This window comes from Equus asinus, chromosome 10, assembly GCF_041296235.1.
Source record: "Equus asinus isolate D_3611 breed Donkey chromosome 10, EquAss-T2T_v2, whole genome shotgun sequence".
NCBI lineage: Eukaryota > Metazoa > Chordata > Mammalia > Perissodactyla > Equidae > Equus > Equus asinus.
The window spans coordinates 9,920,021-9,940,627 of NC_091799.1; the positions used below are offsets into that span (position 1 = coordinate 9,920,021).

A 20,607-nucleotide genomic window follows, 5' to 3' on the forward strand; every position below is an offset into this window, starting at 1 on the left:
TGGCACTGACTTTGGAACCAGGCGGCAGGAGGACACAGGCAGGGCAGTGAGAACATTGCTGTTGAAGGTTGGAGAAAGGCTGACCCATGTTGGGTATTAGCAGAAAAATGGCGAAACCATTGCCTGTAGTAATGTGGAAGACAGAGAATGTATCCAACAATCTGATTTTCCTGGCAGAAAGCTTAAAGGGCCAGTTGACTTCTTTCAGTTGTTTGTGATACAGTGAAGGAAAAGAGAAAGGAAGTAAAGAAGTAACTGTTGCATGTTCCAGCAGAAGTTAGAGGAAATAATTTCAAAGCCAAGTCTTGCTGAGTTGGAAAATAAAAACTATTTCTCATTCCCAAGCCTTTCCAGGCAGCAAGAGTTTCCCAAGGTGAGCGATGGTGTCCTGGCGGAAATCAAATCCAGGATCCTGCCAGCAAAACACGGCCTCAGGGTTAAAACAAATTTAAGGGTGTGGCTGTATGATCCCTTGTTAAGACCTCTGAAAAACTGGGGGGGGAGGGGTCCTTGTAGACCCTGTCAGCCATACAAAAGCGCTTCTGAGGATCTTGAGGTCATTGTCCCACAGCCCTTGACTTGTAGCCCGTGGTAGAGAGGAGCCTTCTCAAAGACATTTGCAGTGTAGCTTTTGTCTAATGAAGTGAGTTTTAATTTGATACATAGAAAATTCCACAAAGTTTTTTTTTAAGGGTTGTATCTGCTTGAACTAAAATGGACAAGAGTTTGAAATAAAAGAGGCCCCTGGGCCGCCAACTTTCTACAGGCGAGAAGCTGAGGAAGCTACTCAGCTGCAAAAATGGGCCATTTCCTACGGAAAAGGGAGGATGACCAAGAGTGCAGGGCCAAGAGCCCAGAAGGAGAAGTCAAGCACTGCTAAAACAGTAGATTAGGGAACCACCTGCAGGGAACAGACAGGCCTGATCAAGGAACACTGTGACAGATGCCTGGCTGAATTAAAAATTGCTATGGGGGCTGGCCCGATGGTGCAGTGGTTAAGTGCGCATGTTCCGCTTCAGCAGCCCAGGGTTCGCCGGTTCAGATCTCGGGTGCGGACATGGCATGGCTTGGCAAGCCATGCTGTGGTAGGCGTCCCACATATAAAATGGAGGAAGATGGGCATGCATGTTAGCTCAGGGCCAGTCTTCCTCAGCAAAAAAGAGGAGGATTGGCAGCAGATGTTAGCTCAGGGCTAATCTTCCTCAAAAAAAAAAATTGCTATGGAACACTGACTACAGGGTGTACTCCTCCTTTTTGAACAAGGTGTCTATTCAGTTATCCTGTCCTCCACCATAGAATGTTGGGTATGGGGGGAGGCAGATAACATGCCTCTGGAGCAAAAGGGTGCCTCATCCTGAGGTGCCTCATCCACATCTGGCCCTGTTGCATATCACAAAATACTGGACTCTAAGCCTAACCCCTTTTCTTATTATTTTTTTTTCCTTTTTCTCCCCAAAGCCCCCCAGTACATAGTTGTACGTTCTTTGTTGTGGGTCCTTCTAGTTGTGGCATGTGGGATGCCGCCTCAGCATGGTTTGATGAGCAGTGCCATGTCCGCGCCCAGGATTCGAACCAACAAAACACTGGGCCGCCTGCAGTGGAGTGTATGAACTTAACCACTCGGCCACGGGGCCAGTCCCTAAGCCTAACCCCTTGACGAGATGGTAACACTGGGGGTCTTAGCAGGCACAGTGTGCAATCTTCACATGGGAAGAGCATGGATCATTAGGCGCCAGAGGGCGGACTGGACAGGCTGTTCCACTGGCAGCTCTCCAATGAACCACACTTCCCAAGCCCCCCAATGAACTTGTGCTCTTGTGCACAGCCCTCCTACATCGATTTTGGGCTTGCCCACATGACTTGCTTTGGCCTGTGAGATACTAGAAGCATGATTCAAGCAGAGACCCAATAAATGCTTGCCCAGTGGCACTTGTCACATACAGCACAGCCTCCAAGCTGCAAGGAAGCCTTCCCATCCTGCCTGGCCATGTGGGGAAATCATGGATAATAAGCCAACACACAGAGAGAGGTTACATGGAAGAGAAATGAGGTGCTCCAGTCAAATTCCCAGCTGATACCATGTGGAACCGAAGATCCCTAGTTAATCAGAATTGTGAGAAATTATAAATCAACATTCTTTTAAGTCACTAAGTTTGGGGTGTTTTGTTACACATTGGTAGATAACTGAAACATATGGTGGTCACCGACAACTGCAGCTCTCTCACAAGCTCAAATCTACACATCTTTGACCACCACCTCCTGTCCTAGCTCAGTCCCTCTAGCGCCCTGACTCCTGTTTTCAGTAAAAAACACCTCAGGAGAATTGTCTGTCTCATGGTCTACAGTTGTCTCCTTCTACTCCCTCTTAACCTATTCAGGGACTCATTCCCCCACCACACACACCATCAAAATCGTGCTTGTCAAGGTAACTAATGCCCTTGTGTTGTGTTGCTCAATCTATTGATTAACTCCCAATCCTCACCTTCCAGGACCTCTCAGCAGCATTTGACATGCTGAGCCCTCCCTCTACCGCATGTGCTGTCTTCTCTGGGCTTCTGTGCCACCGCCCCCCTGGTTCTCCTCCTACATCTTCTTTCTCCTGGCTGGCTCCTCCTCTTTCTAGCCTCTCTTCCCCTTAACATGGGAGTATCAGGGCTCAGTCTTTGACCTCTCTTTATCTGCATTTTCTCCCATGACGATCTCATCCAGTTGTGTGGCTTTAAATACAACAAATATGCTAATGAATGCCAAATTTATATCCCCAGGCTGGACATCTCCCCTGAATTGTATACTCATATATTCAACTGTTTGTAACCTTAACATGTAGCATGAGTGAGAAATACATTCTTATTTTGCTAAGCCACTGAAAATTTGGGAGTGTTTGTTACTGCAGCATAACCAGGGCTACCCTAGCTGTTACAGAACACTACCACCATGTGTGTCCAAACACCATCATTTCTTGGCTTAGCCCTTGCATTCATTTCCTAAACAGCCTTCCAGTCTTTCCCAGTATAAACTATGGTCTCCATCAGCCAGCGTGAGTCATTGAAAGGCTACTCCCCTGTTCAGATCCTCCAACGTCCTCACTTCTTTCTGAGGTCAAAGTCCTCACAGAGCCTACATGACCCCCATTCCTACCACTCCGACCTTGTCATCTGTTGCTCTCCTTCACTCCAGTCTGGTCACAACTCCACTGCTGTCTATGAGGCCTCCTCTGCTCACCACCTCCACTAGGACCCCAACCCCCTAACGCTTATCTACTTGTTTCTGCCATAGCATTGATCACTTTCTAACATGGTCCTCACCATGGGCCTTGTCTGCCTCCCTCCCTGGAATACAAGGAGTTTTTAATTTGTCTTGTGCACTAGTGTAGAGTAGTTTCAGTGGGTAGGGGGTGAAAGCCCAGCTGGAGTGGTTGCCAGGAGACATGGCTGGTGGGCAGAAGGGCCCCCACAGCCGTCAGGCCCTGGAGCTCCTGTTTCGGAAAGACCTGGACCATTCGGCGCCCTGGCGCCTCGCCCCATCTGTTAAGGAGCTTGAGGCCCCGGGAAGGTGGGTGCAGCCTGAGGATGGGCAGGGTGAGGGAGCCCAGGGCCCCGCGGTCCTAAGCCTGGCCCCGTGGTGAGGACGCGGGGGGCGGCCGGGGAGAAGGGCGCTCAGGCGCTCGCCAGCGGGCCGCGCTCCAGGTGGGGCTCGGGCCACCTTCCCGCGTCGCGCAGGCACTGCCCCAGCCGCTACTCCGCAGCGGCCCGCGGGCTCTGGGCCCGACCCCGCCCCGCGCCTCCTGCCCGGCGCCCTGGGCACGGGGAACGAACCTAGGGAGCCGCAGCGGGTCCCGCCCAGAGCCCACCTGCAGGGCCCCTGCAGCCCGCGCCGGGGCGGAGACGGGCGGGGGCCGCCGGGGCCGGGGCCAGGAGCGCCGCCGCCCGCACAAAGCTTCCCGCGAAGCTGACGTCGCGCGGGGCGGCCGCGCAGGCACCGCCCCCGGCCGCGCCCCTCCCCCGCGCTCGCCCTGCTCCTCAGCGCGCAGGCACACTAGCCCTCCTCCCATTGGCTGCGGCGCGGCGGCGCGCGGCGGCCGGCGCAGGACGCGCCCCGCGATTGGCCGGGCGGCGGCGGGCGGGGGTGTGTCCGCGCCGCGCCCCGCCCTCGGCCCCGCTCGCGGTGGTGCGCGCGGCAGCGGCGGCGGCGGCGGCGGCGGCGGCGGCGGCGGCGGCGCGTGGCAGGTCCGGCGGGCGCGAGGCGGCGGCGGCCCGCGTCCGGCCCAGCCTCGTCCCGCCCGCCCGCCCGCCGGCCCCGGCCCCGGCCCCGGCCCGACCGCTGGCGCCCCGCGGCCCCGACCCGGCGCCTCCCGAGGGAGCGGCGCCGCCGGCCGAGCGCAGGCCCGGCCATGACCGACTTCAAATTGGGCATCGTGCGGCTCGGCCGGGTGGCTGGGAAGGTGAGCGGCGCGGGGCCGGGGGCGCGGGCTCTGGCCGGGGCCGGGGGCCCGGGCGCCACGGGCGCGGGGGCGGGCGGTTGTGCGGCCGGCGGGCCGGCGGCGTGTCCCTGCGGGGCGGCCCTCCTCCGGCCGCAGCCTGGGGCTCGGGCCGTGTGCCTTGGCCGGGGGAGGTGGGGGCTGTCGGGCTGCACCTGCGGCCGCGGGGAGCGCTGCGTCCGTCCGAGGCGGCGCGCTCGCTCCCTGCCAAGACGCGGTGTGCGCGCCGCTCCGTGCCTGCCGGTCGGCGGTGGAGCTTCGCGCAGGTTTCACCCTGCCAGCGGTGGCCACGTCTGGCTGAGCCTCAGTGGGCCTCGCCAGAGTAGGGCCTCCCTCTGCTCCTCTCCCTCACCTGGCCCCGCCCTCCGTGTGTTCGAAGCTGGGGCTTCTGGCACCTGTGGGCATCCAGGCTTGGCTGTTTGCAGGAGCCGGCCGGCCGTGCTGCTGCACCAGCCACGGACCTTACCTTGGATGGGAACACTGTTCCCATCACCAGCGGCGGAAGCTTCTGGTGGGAGAGAGGAGCAGAGGCAGTCAGATGAAGGTAAAACCGATTCAGATCCTAGAAGAAAAGCTTTCCAAGCACGAGTGAGACTAAGAGTGAGACTGGTCGGTTTGGGACGTTTTCTGCCTTTCCTGCAGAGGAATGTGGTTTTCTAACTAGGGAGAATGGGCTTCTTTCAGCTTTGAGACCCTTTCTGACTCAGTGACTGGTTGCATTAATGTCGTCCTTTAAAACTTTTATCTGGAATGTTTCAGACAGATAAAAAACAAAAAAAAAGACAATTTAGTGTGCACCTGTGTCTCAATCACCTACCTTAATAAATAAACATTAATGGAAGTCTTTTGGATGTTCTGCCTCAATACTGGTCCCCTCGCTCTACTCCAGTGAAGCCATCATCTTGGACTGGGTTTATTGCCACATTAAAATGCACAGCGTAGAGGTTGGCCAGTTCAGTGCCATTTCTTATGGTTAGTCTCCTGCAGATGGGAAGTGACGCCCACTACCAGCTCCTCTGGTTCGGTCTGGAGTGAGGAATGACCACCTTTGGCACGTCTCCCTGCTCCTTGGGGTAGACTGCCCCGTGCCCCTCACCTGCTGATCTCTCTCTGTGTGAAGGAGCCATTTCTGCCTGTTACTAATACCTTGCACTGACCCCAATTTGTAACTTTTTGAAACGTTAATTTCCAGACCAAGTACACACTGATAGATGAGCAAGACATCCCGCTGGTGGAGGGCTACTCCTTTGAGGTAAGGATGGCCGTCCCTTTGCCTGGGGAGGGTCGCAAGGGATGGGTTTTCTTGCCTGTGCTGTGAGGGCAGGACCATGCCTGTGAGCTGGCCCATGAAGCCTGTTGAGCCCCGAGGCCTCTGCAATGCTGGCCCTGCCCCGCCCCTGCTGGGTTGCTGGCTCTTCCTAGAAAACAGACCGCACTGTGTCATGTTTGTGGCTGACTGTTCAATGGGACAGCTCCCCTTCTGGTGCCACCCCACCTCTCCTCTGGTGTTGGCCCCGTGTCCTCGCCACCCTCTGTCTGTGTGAGCCTCCCTGCCCTTGCCTCTTGTCTGCTTGATGACCTGCTCCTTCCCTTCCAGCCTCCAGGAGTCTGGGGCCACCATGCCTTTACTTCAGCTCTTCCTGCTCTTACGGTAGTTATTCAGTCAGGGATTTCTCTCTTTCAGTGGATTGTGGGCTTTCTTTAAGCGCAGAAAGCTTATTTCTCTTTCCATGGTGGTGTGCAGAGTGGTTCGCGAGTGTGTCTTACTTGAATGCAGGCGAGTACTTTTTGGGATGTGTTGGCTTCTTGGTGCCGTGTGTGGGAGCCTCCTCAGACCCCCAGCTTCCGAGGAACCGGCCTGGCATTTTCCCCTCTGGTTTCTTTGTTTCACTTGATTTTTCTGAGAGGGATTTGAAATGTTGCCGAGAATCAGAGGTTTTTTAACAGACTGTTCCTTGTCTCTTCTCAGGCCCGGATGGATGTCGATGCGGATGGAAATGGTGCTAAGATATTTGCATATGCCTTCGACAAAAACCGAGGAAGGGGGTCTGGAAGGCTCCTTCATGAGCTGCTGTGGTGGGTATTTTTGAGCTGTTTGTTTCCTGCCTTGGGTCCTACATGAGCCCTGGTTCCCACAGGGTGTGTGGGGACAAGTGGTGTTCTCCCCAAGACCCCCAGTTACTTTTGCATCATTTCCACTGACCCAGAGGAATGACTGATTTGAATCTCACGGCACTCAGTCTTCACACATCAGGTGGGCTTTCTGCTCTCATGCTCACTCTGGACACAGCCTCCTCCAGGGGAGAGCAGGGTCTGGTCCTTTGACCGGGCTTTTGCTGAGCCTGTTGGTGGGATGTGGGGAAGGGGCTGCTTGTCCTCAGTGTGCATGGTGGAGTTTGGATATGCCTGGGGCCACTCAGTTGGGCAATCTCTAGGCTGTGTTAGATGGTGTGGGGTTGCATCCTTGGCTCCCTGCAGCCCAGCTCTTGAATCCAGGGGCTGAGTGGTCAACGTGCTCTGCCCTGTTTGGGGCACAGACTGACATTCGTGGATTCCTCTTGGCACCCTTGCTCCTGACACGTCTTCATCAATGTGATGAGGAGCCCATTCAGGTCATGTGGCTGAGATGTCTAGGGGCCAGAGGGGGCTGACCTAGAGAGCTGTCTGTTTCCTAGGGAGCGGCACCGGGGAGGCATTGCCCCCGGGTTTCAGGTGGTGCATCTCAATGCTGTGACCGTGGACAATCGCCTGGACAACCTGCAGCTGGTGCCGTGGGGCTGGCGGCCCAAAGCCGAGGAGACCTCCAGCAAACAAAGGTGGGTCTTCTGAGGGCTGGTGATGCTGGCAGTGGTGCGCACCCCCAGCTGATGTTGCCCAGAGGGGTCATTGTCTCTGCTTTGTGCTCTGATGCTTCTGTGGGTTTGGGGACCTTGGTTATTTCCCTTCAAAGTGTGGGGTTCTCCTCTTCTTCTTTGGGGCAGGATGAGATTTTGATGCTTATTTTTTGGGGTTGGTTTTCTGATGCTTAGCTTTAGCAAGAACGGTTGTGTGGGCAGGACTTCTGCTCCATGCTCCTGGGAGACGTTGGACATCTGTCTCAGGGGTGCCCCTTGTGCTCTTGTGTTGAACAGTTTGCCTAAGCAGTGGTCTAAAGGGAGCAGGACAGTGTGGTTCGGGGCTCAGCCACCTCCTCTCCACAGTCCTGGAGACAGTGCTTCTGCCCGGGATGGCACAGGCATCCCACCTGGGCAGGTAGGATGCTTGAGGGGAGTTCCCGAGGCCCCAGGAGCAGCCCAATTGTGAGCTTCAAGGAGCCCTTGGAGAGGGCTGGGGGGCCCGCGCAGCGCAGGTGGCAACAGTGGGATCACTCAGCCAGCCACGCTTGGTGGTGAGGCGACAGTCCCCAGCCTATGAGAAGGCTATGCCCAGACCGACGCTGCTGCAGCTCTGGAGGGTATCCTGTGCTCCACACACCCATCATTTCCTACATGGCTTTGGCAGGGTGAGGGGACCAGGGGCTGGGGTCTCTGCTCTGATGTTAAAAGTTTGACCCTACAGTTCTCTCATGCTGCTCTTGAGGGAAGCTGACCTTTTTATAACAGTTGAGTACGATTCTTATCTTCCTGGGGCTTATGTTAGTCTGGACTTTTGGTTGCAGGTGCCAGTTTGGCTGAAGCAAAACCAGGGCACTTATGGGCTTCCCCCAGCTGAGACATAGAAAGCCACAAAGGCAGCACCTCCAGTTATTCCTCTGGAGTAGCCACCTGAGCAGCAGACTCGCCTTCCACAGGTGGAGTGTTCTGTGGCATCGAGGAAGTCCTAGGGTCAACTCTGGTTAGCTTACTTCGAATCACTTTTTACCCCAGAGTTGGGGACGGGAGGGCTCTGTCATCAAACAGAACGAAGATTGTGTCATCAACAGAAGAGTAAGGGCAGCTGAGGAGGCAAACCAGTATCCACACACTTCACCCTGGGTGGTCCAACAGTGTAGATGCCGGGACCTGCCCTTCTGACTCCACGCAGGTGTCCTTCAGTGTGGACGCCAGGACCTGCCTCTCCGACTCCTCGCAGGTGTCCTACTGCCCAACCTTCACCCAGCGACGGAGCCCCTCCTTCCGGGATCTGGGCTGTGAAATCTCTCGTTTGAGGCAGGTCTCCATGTGACTCATGGGCTGGCCAGTCTGTGGCTGATTGTCACGTCTACTCATTTGAACACTCTTCATAGTCGTGAGATAAGATATCCACTACTACGAACATCTGTTTGGGTGGAATAGGGCTGAATATTTGGTACTAAAAAGGGTGTCCCCTCCTAATCTCTTCCCCAACCCAAACTAGCTGTCTGTCCAGTGCTGTCCCTTCCTGCCCCTGCCTCTGGCCCAGCCTCCCGCCTTATGGGCCCCAACTGGTGGGCTCTGTGAACGACCCACGGGAGGGAGCCTCGTGAATGTGGCCTTGGGGCTGGTCCTGGGCCTCCTACGAGTGGCTTGGAGGAGAATGAGGCAGCCAGACTACAGCCCACCAGAGAATACCGGACAGCGTAGCCCTGGGGTATAACTGACTCTTTTCCAAACAAGCGTTCTTTTTTTTTTTCCCCTTTTTCCGTTTTTTTGTTAATCGAATGATACAAAACAACCATCATTCTGTAAATGCCCAAGCCCCCAGCTGGTCCTCATTCCCAGAGTCACACCCTACTCAGCCTCTCCCCAATCCTGCTGTCTCTCTTCCCCTGCTCTAGCCCAGGGACAAAGTCCTGGCAGGAGGCTGGGATGGGCATTACATGTGCTTCCATTTTTCAGCGGGTGGCCTCCACACAGCTGGTTCTTTTATTTTTTAACTGAAATTTAATTTAATTTAATTTTTTTGGTGAGGAAGAGTGGCCCTGAGCTAACACCTGTTTTTGCTTGAGGAAGATTGTCCCTGAGGTAACATCTGTGCCAGTCTTTCTCTATTTTTTGTACATGGGATCCTCCCACAGCATGGCCTAATGACTGGTGGGTAGGTCCACACCTGGGATCCAAACTCGCAAACCCTGGGCCACCAATCTGGAGCGCACACTCTTAACCACTATGCCAATGGGCCAACCCCCAAGGCTGGTTCTTGTAGTGGGGACCACCCTGTCTGTGAGAAGCCCCCCAGCTTCTCCTAGGCCTGCATCTTCCACTCTGCTTTCCTGGCATCACTTTGGTGTGGGGCCTCTAGGGCAGCTCAGTAACAGGTGGTAGGACCTCTTTGCAAAGGTTCCTTTTCCTGCCTTTCTGCCTTTGAAGGCTGGCTGGGGCAGGACCTTGCTTCTTATAGGACTTCATTGAAGGGCTCAGAAAGTGGCCAGATCCTCCTACATCCCGACTCCCCTTTTTGTCTTTAAGAAAAATTATCTATTTATTTTATTTTTTTGAGGAAGATTAGCCCTAAGCTAACATCCGTGCCCATCCTCCTCTACTTTATATGTGGGACACCACGACAGCATGGCTCAACAAGCAGTGTGTAGGTCTGCATCTGGGATCTGAACTGCTAACCCTGGGCTGCCGAAGTGGAACATGTGAACTTAACCACTGTGCCACCGGGCTGACCCCTAAAAAAAATTTTATTGTGGTAGAATACACATAACATTTATGATCTTGACTGTTTCTAAGTGCACAGTTCTGTGGCATTTAGTACATTCACGTCACTATACAGGCATCACCACCATCATCTCCAGGACTTTCTCATCTTCCCAGACTGAAGCTCTGTCCCCATTGAACACTCACCCCCTCCCCTTCCCCAGCCCCCGGCACCACCCCACTTCCTGTCTGTATGGATTTGACTCCTCTAACCTTGCATGAGTGGAGTCCTACAGGATTTGTCCTTTTGTGTTGGCTCTTTTCAGTGAGCACGATGTCCTCAAGGTCTTTCCCTGTCGTAGCACATGTCAGGATTGCCATCCTTTCTAAGGCTGCATAATATTCCACTGTGTGGATAAACCACATTTTGTTAATCCATTCACCCGTTGATGGACACTTGGGTTGCTTCCACGTTTTGGCTGTTGTGAATAATGCTGCTATGAACGTGGATGTCCTATGAACAGGGTCTTTGAGACCCTGGTTTCAACTCTTTGATAGGTGCTTGGAAGTCGGATTGCTGGATCATATATAAGTGCTATTTTTAGTGTTTTGAGGAGCTGCCATCCTGTTTTCCACAGCAGCTGCACCACTTTGCATTCCTACCAATAGTGCACGGGGTCCCAGTCTCTCACCTCTGCGCTAGCACTGCTTTTCTATTTGTTTGTTTGGGGTAGCCATCCCAATAGTGTGAGGTGGGACCTCATTGTAGCTTTGATTTGCATTTCCCTGATGATCAGTGATGTTGAGCATCTTTTCATGTGCTTCTTGGCTATTTATGTATTTCTTTGGAGAAATGTCTATTCAGGTCCTTTGCCTGTTTCCTAATTGGGTTATTTGTGTTTTTTTTAAGATTTTACTTTTCCTTTTTCTCCGCAAAGCCCCCTGGTACATAGTTGTATATTTTTAGTTGTGGGTCCTTCCAGTTGTGGTATGTGGGATGCCGCCGCAGCATGGCCCAATGAGCGGTGCCATGTCTGTGCCCAAGATCCGAACCGGCGAAACCCTGGGCCAATCCTGGGCTGCCGAAGCGGAGCATGCAGACTTAACCACTCGGCTACAGGGCGAGCCCCGGCTTATTTTTTTTTTTCTTGTTGAGTTGTAGGAGCTGTCTGTATATCCTGGATATCTCTTATCAGATACACGATTTGCAAATATTTTCTCCCATTCTGCTTGTTGCCTTTTTACTCTGGATAGTGTCTTTTTAAAAATTTTTTATTGAGGTTATGATACTTTACAACATTATGAAATTTCAGTTTACGATATTATGTCAGTCATCTTATAGGTGTGCCCCTTCACCCTTTGTGCCCGCCCCCCACCCCGCTTCCCCCCTGGTAACCACTAATCTCTTAGTCCATGTGTTTATCTTCCACATATGAGTGGAATGATGCAGAGTTTGTCTTTATCTGGCTTATTCCGCTTAACATAACACCATCAAGGTCCATCCATGTTGTTGCAAATGAGACAGTTTTTTGTCTTTTTTATGGCTGAGTAGTATTCCATTGTATGTACATACCACATCTTCTTTATCCAGTCCTCAGTGGTTGAGCACCTGGGTCACTTCCACGTCTTGGCTGTCGTGAATAAGGCTGCAATGAATATAGGGGTGCATGAGTCTCTGAATCATTGATTTCAAGTTCTTTGGATAAATACCCAGTAGTGGGATGGCTGGGTCTTGTGTTATTTCTATTTTTAATTTTTTGAGAAATCTCCATGGTGTTTTCCACAGTGGCTGCACCAGTTTGCATTCCCACCAGCAGTGTATGGGGGTCCCTTTTTCTCCACCACCTCTCCAACATTTGTTATTTTTGGTCTTGGTAATTATAGCCATTCTAATGTATGTCAGGTGATATCTTAGTGTAGTTTTGATTTGCATTTCCCTGATGATCAGTGATGATGAGCATCTTTTCATGTGCCTAATGGCCATCCATATATCTTTTTTGGAGAAATGTCTGTTCATATCCCCTGCCCATTTTTTGATCAGGTTGTTTGATGTTTTGTTGTTGAGTTGTGTGAGTTCTTTATGTATTATGGAGATTAACCCTTTGTTGGATATTCGGTTTGCAAATATTTTTTCCCAGTTGGTGGGTTGTCTTTTCGTTTCAATCCTGTTTTCCCTTGCCTTGTAGATGCTCTTTAGTCTGATGAAGTCCTCCTTTTTATCCTTTCTGTTGTTTCCTTTGTCCAAGAAGACATGGTGTCCAAAAAGATCCTTTTAAGACCGATGTCAGGGGCTGACCCTGTGGCCGAGTGGTTAAGTTCATGTGCTCCACTTCAGCAGCCCAGGGTTTCGCTGGCTCATCGGGCCATGCTGAGGCGCCATCCCACATGCCACAACTGGAAGGACCCACAACTAAAACTAAACAACTATGTACCAGAGGGCTTTGGGGAGAAAAAGGAAAAATAAAATATTTTAAAAAGAAAAAAAAAAAACCCATGTCAAAGAGTGTACTGCCTATATTTTCTCATAGAAGTCTTTTTGGTTTCAGGTCTTAACTTTAAGTCTTTGGTCCATTTTGAGTTTATTTTTGTGAATGGCGTAAGAGAATGGTCTACTTTGATTCTTTTGCATGTGGCTGTCCAGTTTTCACAACACCATTTGTTGAAGAGACTTTTCCTTTCTCTGTTGTATGTTCTCAGCTCCTTTGTCAAAGATTAGCTGTCCATAGATGTGTGGTTTTATTTCTGGGCTTTCAGTTCTGTTCCATTGATCTATGTGTCTGTTTTTGTACCAGTACCATGCTGTTTTGATTACTATAGCTTTGTCGTATATTTTGAAGTCAGGGATTATGATGCCTCCAGCTTCATTCTTTTTTTTCTCAAGAGTGCTTTAGCAATTCTGGATCTTTTGTTGCCCCATAGGAATTCTAGGATCCTTTGTTCTATTTCCATGAAGAATATCACTGGGATTCTAATTGGGATTGCATTGAATCTGTAGATTGCTTTAGGTAGTATGGACATTTTAACTATGTTTATTCTTCCAGTCCATGTGCATGGAATGTCTTTCCATCTCTATATCTCGTCATCAGTTTCTTTCAGGAAAGTCTTAGAGTTTTCATTTTATAGGTCTTTCACTTTTCTTGGTTAAATTTATTCCAAGGTATTTTATTCTTTTCGTTGCGATTGTGTTCTTGAATTCTCTATCAGTTTGTTATTAGAGCATAGAAATGCAACTGATCTTTGTAAGTTGATTTTGTACCCTGCGACTTTTCTGTAATTGTTGATTATTTCCAGTAGCTTTCCGATCGATTTTTTAGGATTTTTCTGTATATAAAATCATATTGGGGGTTGGCCCAGCGGTGCAGCGGTTAAGTGCACACATTCCACTTCTTGGTGGCCCAGGGTTTGCTGATTCAGATCCTGGGTGCGGACATGGCACGGCTTGGCAAAAGCCATGCTGTGGTAGGTGTCCCATGTATAAAGTAGAGGAAGATGGGCCTGGATGTTAGCTCAGGGCCAGTCTTCCTCAGCAAAAAGAGGAGGATTGGCAGTAGTTAGCTCAGGGCTAATCTTCCTCAAAAAAAAAAAATCATGTCATCTGCAAACAGAGTTTCACTTCTTCATTGCCTATTTTGGATTCCTTTTATTTCTTTTTCTTGCCTAATTGCTCTGGCCAATACCTCCAGTACTCTGTTGAATAAGAGTGGCTATAGTGGGCATCCTTGTCTTGTTCCTGTTCTCAGAGGGATGGTGTTCAGTTTTTCCCCACTGAGTATGACATTGGCTGTGGATTTGTCATATACGGCCTTTATTATGTTGAGGTACTTTCCTTCTATCCCCATTTTATTGAGAGCTTTTATTATAAATGGATGTCGGATCTTGTCGAATGCTCTCTTTCCGTCTATTGAGATGATCATGTGGTTTTTGTTCCTCATTTTATTGGTGTGGTGTATCTCATTGATGGATTTGTGGATGTTGAACCATCCCCGTGTCCCTGATATAAATCCCACTTGATCATGGTGTATGATCTTTTTAATGTATTGCTGTATTCTGGTTGCCAATATTTTATTGAGGATTTTTGCATCTATGTTCATCAGCAGTATTGGCCTGTAATTTTCCTTCTTTGTGTTGTCCTTGTCTGGCTTTGGTATTGGGGTGTTGCTGGCTTTGTAAAACGTGTTAGGAAGTGCTCCATCTTCCTCAGTTTTCTGGAGTAGTTTGAGAAGGATAGATGTTAAATCTTTGAATGTTTGGTAGAATTCTTCAGAGAAGCCATCTGGTCCTGAACTTTTATTTTTGGGGAGGGTTTTGATTACTGTTTCAAACTCTTTACTTGTGATTGGTCTATTCAGATTCTCTATTTCTTCTTGATTCAGTTTGGGGAGGTTGTATGAGTCTAAGAATTTATCCATTTCTTTTAGGTTGTCCAATTTGTTGGCATATAGTTTTTCATAGTATTCTCTTATAATCCTTTGTATTTCAGTGGTAGCCATTGTAATTGCTCCTTTTTCATTTCTAATTTTATTTATTTGAGTCTTTTCTCTTTTTTTTTCTTAGTGAGCCTGGCTAAGGGTATGTCAATTTTATTTTCTTGAAGAACCAGCTCTTTGTTTCTTTGATCCTTTCTATTGTCTTTTTTGTTTCAATTTCATTTTATTTCTGCTCTAATTTTTATTATTTCCCTCCTTCTACTGACTTTGGGCTTTGTTCTTCTTTTTCTAATTCTGTTAGGTGTAGTTTGAGATTGCTTATTTGGGATTTTTCTTGTTTGTTTGTTGAGGTGAGCCTGTTTTGCAGTGAATTTCCCTCTTAGGACCACTTTTGCTGCATCCCAAATGAGTTAGTATGGTGTGTTTTCATTTTCTTTTGTCTCCAGATAATATTTGATTTCTCCTTTGATTTCTTCAATGATCCATTGGTCATTCAGTAGCATGTTGTTTAATCTCCACATCTTTGCCCCTTTCTCAGCTTTTTTTCTTGGAATTGATTTCTAGTTTCATAGTTTTATGGTTGGAAAAGATGCTTGATATTATTTCAGTCCTCTTAAATTTATTGAGGCTTACCTTGTTACCAACATATGGTCTATCCTTGAGAATGTTCCATGCGCACTTGAGAAGAATGTGTGACCTGCTGTTTTGGATGGAGTGTTCTATATATATCTATTAAGTCCATCTGGTCTAGTTTTTCATTTAATTCTACAATTACCTTGTTGACTTTCTGTCTGGATGATCTACCATTGGTGTTAGTGGGGTGTTGAGGTCCCCTCCTATTATCGGATTGTTGTTGACATCTCCTTGTAGTTTCGTTAATAGTAGCTTCATGTACTTTGGTGCTCCTGTGTTGGGTGCATGTATATTTATAAGTGTTATGTCTTCTTGATAGAATGTCCCTTTGATCATTGTACACTGCCCCTCTTTGTCTCTCTTTACCTGTCTTGTCTTGACGTCTACTTTGTCTGATATAAGTATGGTGACACCTGCTTTGTTTTGTTTGCCATTAGCTTGGAGTATCATCTTCTATCCATTCACTCTGAGTCTGTGTTTGTCTCTAGAGCTGAGATGCGTTTCCTGGAGGGAGCATGTTGTTGGGTCTTGTTCTTTAATCCGTCCCTCTACTCTGTGTCTGTTTTTTGGAGAATTCAATCCATTTACATTTAGAGTGATGATTGAAATGTGGGGGCCTGATGCTGCCATTTTATCACTTGTTTTACAGTTCTGCATTTCCTTTGTTTCTCGTCCCATGTATTTCCAGCTACCAATTCAGTTAGGTAGCTTTCTTAGTTTTCTCTTTATTTGTAATTTGTATCTCTGTTCTAATTATTTGTTTAGTGGTTACTATGTGGTTTGTATAAAACATCTCATAGATGAGAGAGTACATTTTCTGATGACCTTTTATTTCCTTAGACCAAGCTGGTTCCATCCCTTTCTGCTTCCCCTTCTAAGTTGTTATTGTCACATCTTTTTTCTTGTGTTGTGAGTTTGTGGTTAAAATGACAAGATTATATTTATTCTTAGTGTTTTCCTTCCCTTTATTTTTAACGTTATACGTAAGCATTTGCTAACCTGTTCTGATGGAAAGCTGCAATTTTCTGACTTTGTCTTTCTACTTATCTCTTTGCTCAGGGTTTTGTAACCCCTTTCCTTTGTCTTTTCCCCCCCAGTTATGAGGGCCTTCCTGAGTACTTCTTGCAGGGGGGGTTTTGTGGCTATGAACTCCCTTAGCTTTTGTTTATCTGGGAAAGTTTTTATTTCTCCGTCATATCTGAAGGATATTTTCTCTGGATAGAGTATTCTTGGCTGAAAGTTTTTGTTCTTCATAGATTTGAATATGTCATTCCATTCTCTCCTACCCTGTAAGGTTTCTGCTCAGAAACCCGCTGAAACCCTGATAGGGGTTACTTTCTAGGTTATTTTCTTTTGCCTTGCTGCCCGTAATGTTTTTTCTTTGTCACTGACTTTTGCCAGCTTTACTATTATATGCCTTGAAGTTGGTCTTTTTACATTGATGTAATTAGGAGATCTATTGGCCACACGGATTTCCATCTCCTTCCCCAGATTTGGGAAGTTCTCGGCTATTATTTGTTTGAACAAGGTTTTTGCTCCTTTCTCCTCTTCTCTTTCTCGGATACCTATTATCCTTATGTTGCATTTCCTAATTGAATCAGATATTTCTTATGGCTAGTGTCTCTTGATGCACACAAACTTTAAATTTCCATGAAGCCCAATTTGTCTGATTTTTCCTTTGTTGTCTCTGCCTCTGGCTTCATATCAAGAAGTCATTGCCAGGGCCTGGCCCCGTAGCCGAGTGGTTAAGTTCGCCTGCTCCACTTTCATGGCCCAGGATTTTGCTGGTTTGGATCCTGGGCACGGACGTGGCCCTGCTCATCAGGCTGTGCTGAGGCAGCATCCCACATGCCACACTAGAAGGACCCACAACTGAAAATACACAACTATGTACCAGGGGGGCTTTGGGAGAAAAAGGAAAAAGTAAAATCTTTAAAAGAAAAAAAAGAAGAAGTCATTGCCAAATCCAGTGTCGTGAAGCTGATGCCCCGTGTTTTCTTCTGAGAGTTTTATTGTTTAAGTCCTTGTCCATTTTGAGTTACTTTTTGTATATGGTGCTAAATGAGGGTGACCGTTTCCCTTTTTTAACCAAATTCCTCTAGGCTTGGCCCCTCTAGAGGGTGGGTGAGTTGAAGGGGATGGTTCACCTGTCCCTTTGCTCTCGCAGTGGCATCTCCTTTGAATCCCAGCTCCAGAGGTGGCTGCTCGCTGCCCTGCACTTGCCCCACCCAGCCTGTGCCCATTGTGGGGCCTGTTACAGGCACCTCAGTTCTAGCATCAGGTACAATTCTTCAGTTGCAAGCATCTGGTCCACTCAAGCAAGATAAATGTTTAGAAGGATGTAGAGCAGCTCACAGTAACGAAGGGGAGGTGACCAGTCAGGGGCAGAAGCAGATGGCTCTGGGGCCATGAGCAGGAAGAAGGGCTGCCTGGCCTGCTCAGGTGCCCTGGGCTCTGTCAGCTCCCAGGAAACACTGCACACTCTGTGCCTCTGTGTGCCTGTTAGTCCCAGGTGTTGGGGAGATTGATGGAGGAGGCAGACACAGCTCTGCCCTTATCTTAGTGAGAAGATAGGACACGCTCAGTACTTGAGCTCACATGGAGATGAGCCCATGCAGTGTGGGTAGGCCAAAGAAAAGTCAAGTTGCTGTAACAGAGATGGGGGCAAAGGGTATCGTGAGCAAGAAGAAACGGCCTGTCCCTCTTGGAGTCCTGCTGTGATCCTGTCTGGCTGGAGTGTACTGAGCATCCTCTTCTCTCTCTAAGGGAGCAGAGCTTATATTGGCTTGCGATTCAGCAGCTTCCCACGGACCCCATAGAAGAGCAGTTCCCCGTCTTGAATGTGACCCGGTACTATAACGCCAATGGGGATGTGGTGGAGGAGGAGGAGAATTCCTGCACCTACTACGAGTGCCATTACCCTCCCTGCACGATGATCGAGAAGCAGGTACACACCCTCTGCGAGCACTGGCTCTGGGCCGCTCCATACCCAGATGCCCCAGCCTTGGTCGTGGCGAGGGTCTCGTCACTGCAGACTCTGCAGTGCCTCTCTGAGAGCTCCCTTTTCTCACAGCTTCTCCTCTGGTGGCTGTTCCTTTGTGGTTGCCTAACCAGGCCCCAGACCCTCCAGCCTCCGTGCGTGGGGTTGCTGTGTCCTTCCTGATTCTTAGGTGTAGTTCCTGCCCCACAGTGGATTCCCTGGCGTGACCTGAAGCCACGGCTGTTCTGTGTGTTCTTGCAGCTCCGGGAGTTCAACATCTGTGGGCGCTGCCAGGTGGCCAGGTACTGTGGCTCCCAGTGCCAGCAGAAGGACTGGCCTGCCCACAAGAAGCACTGTCGGGAGAAGAAGCGCCCCTTCCAGCACGAGCTAGAGCCGGAGCGGTGACGGGCAGCAGGGCGGCAGTGCAGCCCCCGTGCACGTGGCTTCCAGACCTTCCTCGGGCACAGCAGACACAGACTGGTGGTTGAACCTGGAAGTGCTGAAGGAGCCAGTGATGCGCACCCAGGACAGCCGCCGTGGAGCCCCTTGTCGTGGGCACTTTGTGCGGGCACAGCGCTCCCCTCCAAGTGTTAACCTCAAGCAGAGACAGCTGGGGAGGCTCCCGCCAGGATGCTTCTCATTATTTATATGTTAATATGTTTGTAAACTCATGTACAGTTTTTTTGTGGGGGGAGGCAGTGAGAGGGTTAGAAATTACAAATAGAATCATTTGTGGTAATCTTCAAATGGCAAACAGCTGGGCCACATGCCTAAAAACTGTCATGTGGCAGATGCTTCTCTCCTGGGCAGCTGCAGCCTGAAGAGCATGGGCTGTGTGGAGTCGTAGCCACAAGGCAAAGTAAAGGGGTGGAGTCGTCTGGTGCCTTGGCTGTTCTCTGACCTTCTCTTCACCCCTTATGCTGTTGAGGGTTTTTTCTGAGTGGATCGGGGCTGTCTGGGTGTGGGGTGTGAGGCTCGCCCTCACGTCTGGACTTCCTGAGCGAGTGTGTGGCAGGCGTGGAATGTTTTTGGCCCTGGCACTGGTAAATCGTCACTGTGACTGAGGCGCTGAGTGGCTGGGTGCTCGCCTTCTGGCCAGCAGGCCCGTGAATTGAAGCAGCAAGGGTGAGTGCTGCTTCCCCGTCCACGGTGTTGGGCTGTGGCCCCCTGGGCCAGGCCTCCTCCCTTCTGGGAGCCATAGTCTGAGGGCTGGGCAGCATCTTGTACACCTTGCAGAGTCATCTCGGAGCAGCGAGCCAGGCTGTGTGGCCAGGCTCTTGCTGGTCTCCGGGTCCAGCCAACCAGCCTGCTAGAGGCCTTGCTTCCTGGGAGAATGAACACTGGCCATCCCACCTCTGACTGTCTATCCTGGGCCTTCCTGGTCCCACATCAGTCCTGTGGGCTCCTGCTATACCTTCCCTCCTGAAGCTCTTCTGTTATCTTCCAGGATGCCCTCTGTGTTCTCACTCCTTCCCTGGCTGGGGACAGCCCCTTGGTGGCCTTTGTCCTGTAAGCTGAGTTTCTGGTAGCTTCTTTTGCACTACTTGAGTCTTCCTGGGCAGTGTGTCCTGGAGAACAGGACTGGGGAGACAGATGATGGCAATGTGCAGAGAGCAGGAGGGATCAATCCTCACCCTGAGGAAGGGGTTTTCTGAAGGTGAGAACTTCACATGCCCTGCACGTTTTTGCCGAGAAGCTCCCCTTTGCCCCTGTGTGGTCAGGTGGGGCATATTTTCTTCATTGGGGATGTTTTTGCTGCATAGATAAGGTCTGCTCTAGGTCCCTCCAGATCCTAGGCTAGGCAGTAATGGGGGCTCTGAAAGCTATCGAGGTAGGGAATTGTGTGATCCTGAGAGAGTGCTGGCCCTAGAGACAGCAGCTGGCGTGAGCCCTCAGGACTTTCCCAGGGCTGGGGTAGCTCTTGCTTCCAGAGGCCAGCTCTGGCCTGGATTGTTGGCATGGTGTCCTATGTAGACAGGCATGTTAGGGTTTGGTGGCCAGGCACTCCAGCCTGTGTACATTCCCTGACCAGCACAAATTATTCTGCAGTCAGCTGTTCATCAGAAAATCACATTGAAGGGGAGGTGCCCAGGATCTTTTGGCTGACCCATAGAATGCCATGCTGGGTCCCGATACCAGGTTGCTCTCTACTGGGTCACGTGGCTCATCTGGGATAGCCTTGACCTGGGGACTGCTATCTAACATGGCCACCAGCAGTTGGTGGCTGTCCCTGTGCTATTTGTTAGAGAGCCCCACGTCTGTGCTGGTGAAGGGCTCTGGGCCGGGGCTGGGAAGGGAGCCGTAGGGCTCTGGAGTTTGCCCGTGCAGCAGGGCCTCCTGGAGCAGATGCCATCATGAAGGTGCTGTGGGGTCCAGACTTTTTATCCGTTTGCTTCCCTTGTCCCTGATCTGATACGCAGCCCCTGGCTGCTTTTCTCATGGCTCCAACCTCTTGCTCTTTGTAGACATACATCTGAGAATGTCTATGAAAGTTCAACATTTAGGTAGTCAGAACACAGGGTTTGTTTCTCACCTGTTCGGAGTGAAGTG

General features: G+C 50.1%; 1 protein-coding gene across 1 annotated transcript; it reads left to right on the forward strand.

Moving 5' to 3' along the window:
* The first annotated feature begins 4,242 nt into the window (after positions 1–4,242).
* On the forward strand, positions 4,243–18,943 carry ZMYND19 (zinc finger MYND-type containing 19). The gene is made up of 6 exons (XM_044778241.2): positions 4,243–4,441; positions 5,670–5,729; positions 6,447–6,553; positions 7,153–7,293; positions 17,844–18,024; positions 18,319–18,943. Exons 1-6 carry the CDS (start codon positions 4,391–4,393, stop codon positions 18,460–18,462), a joined length of 684 nt encoding a protein of 227 aa, XP_044634176.1. The 5' UTR covers positions 4,243–4,390; the 3' UTR covers positions 18,463–18,943.
* The last annotated feature ends 1,664 nt before the right edge of the window (positions 18,944–20,607 follow it).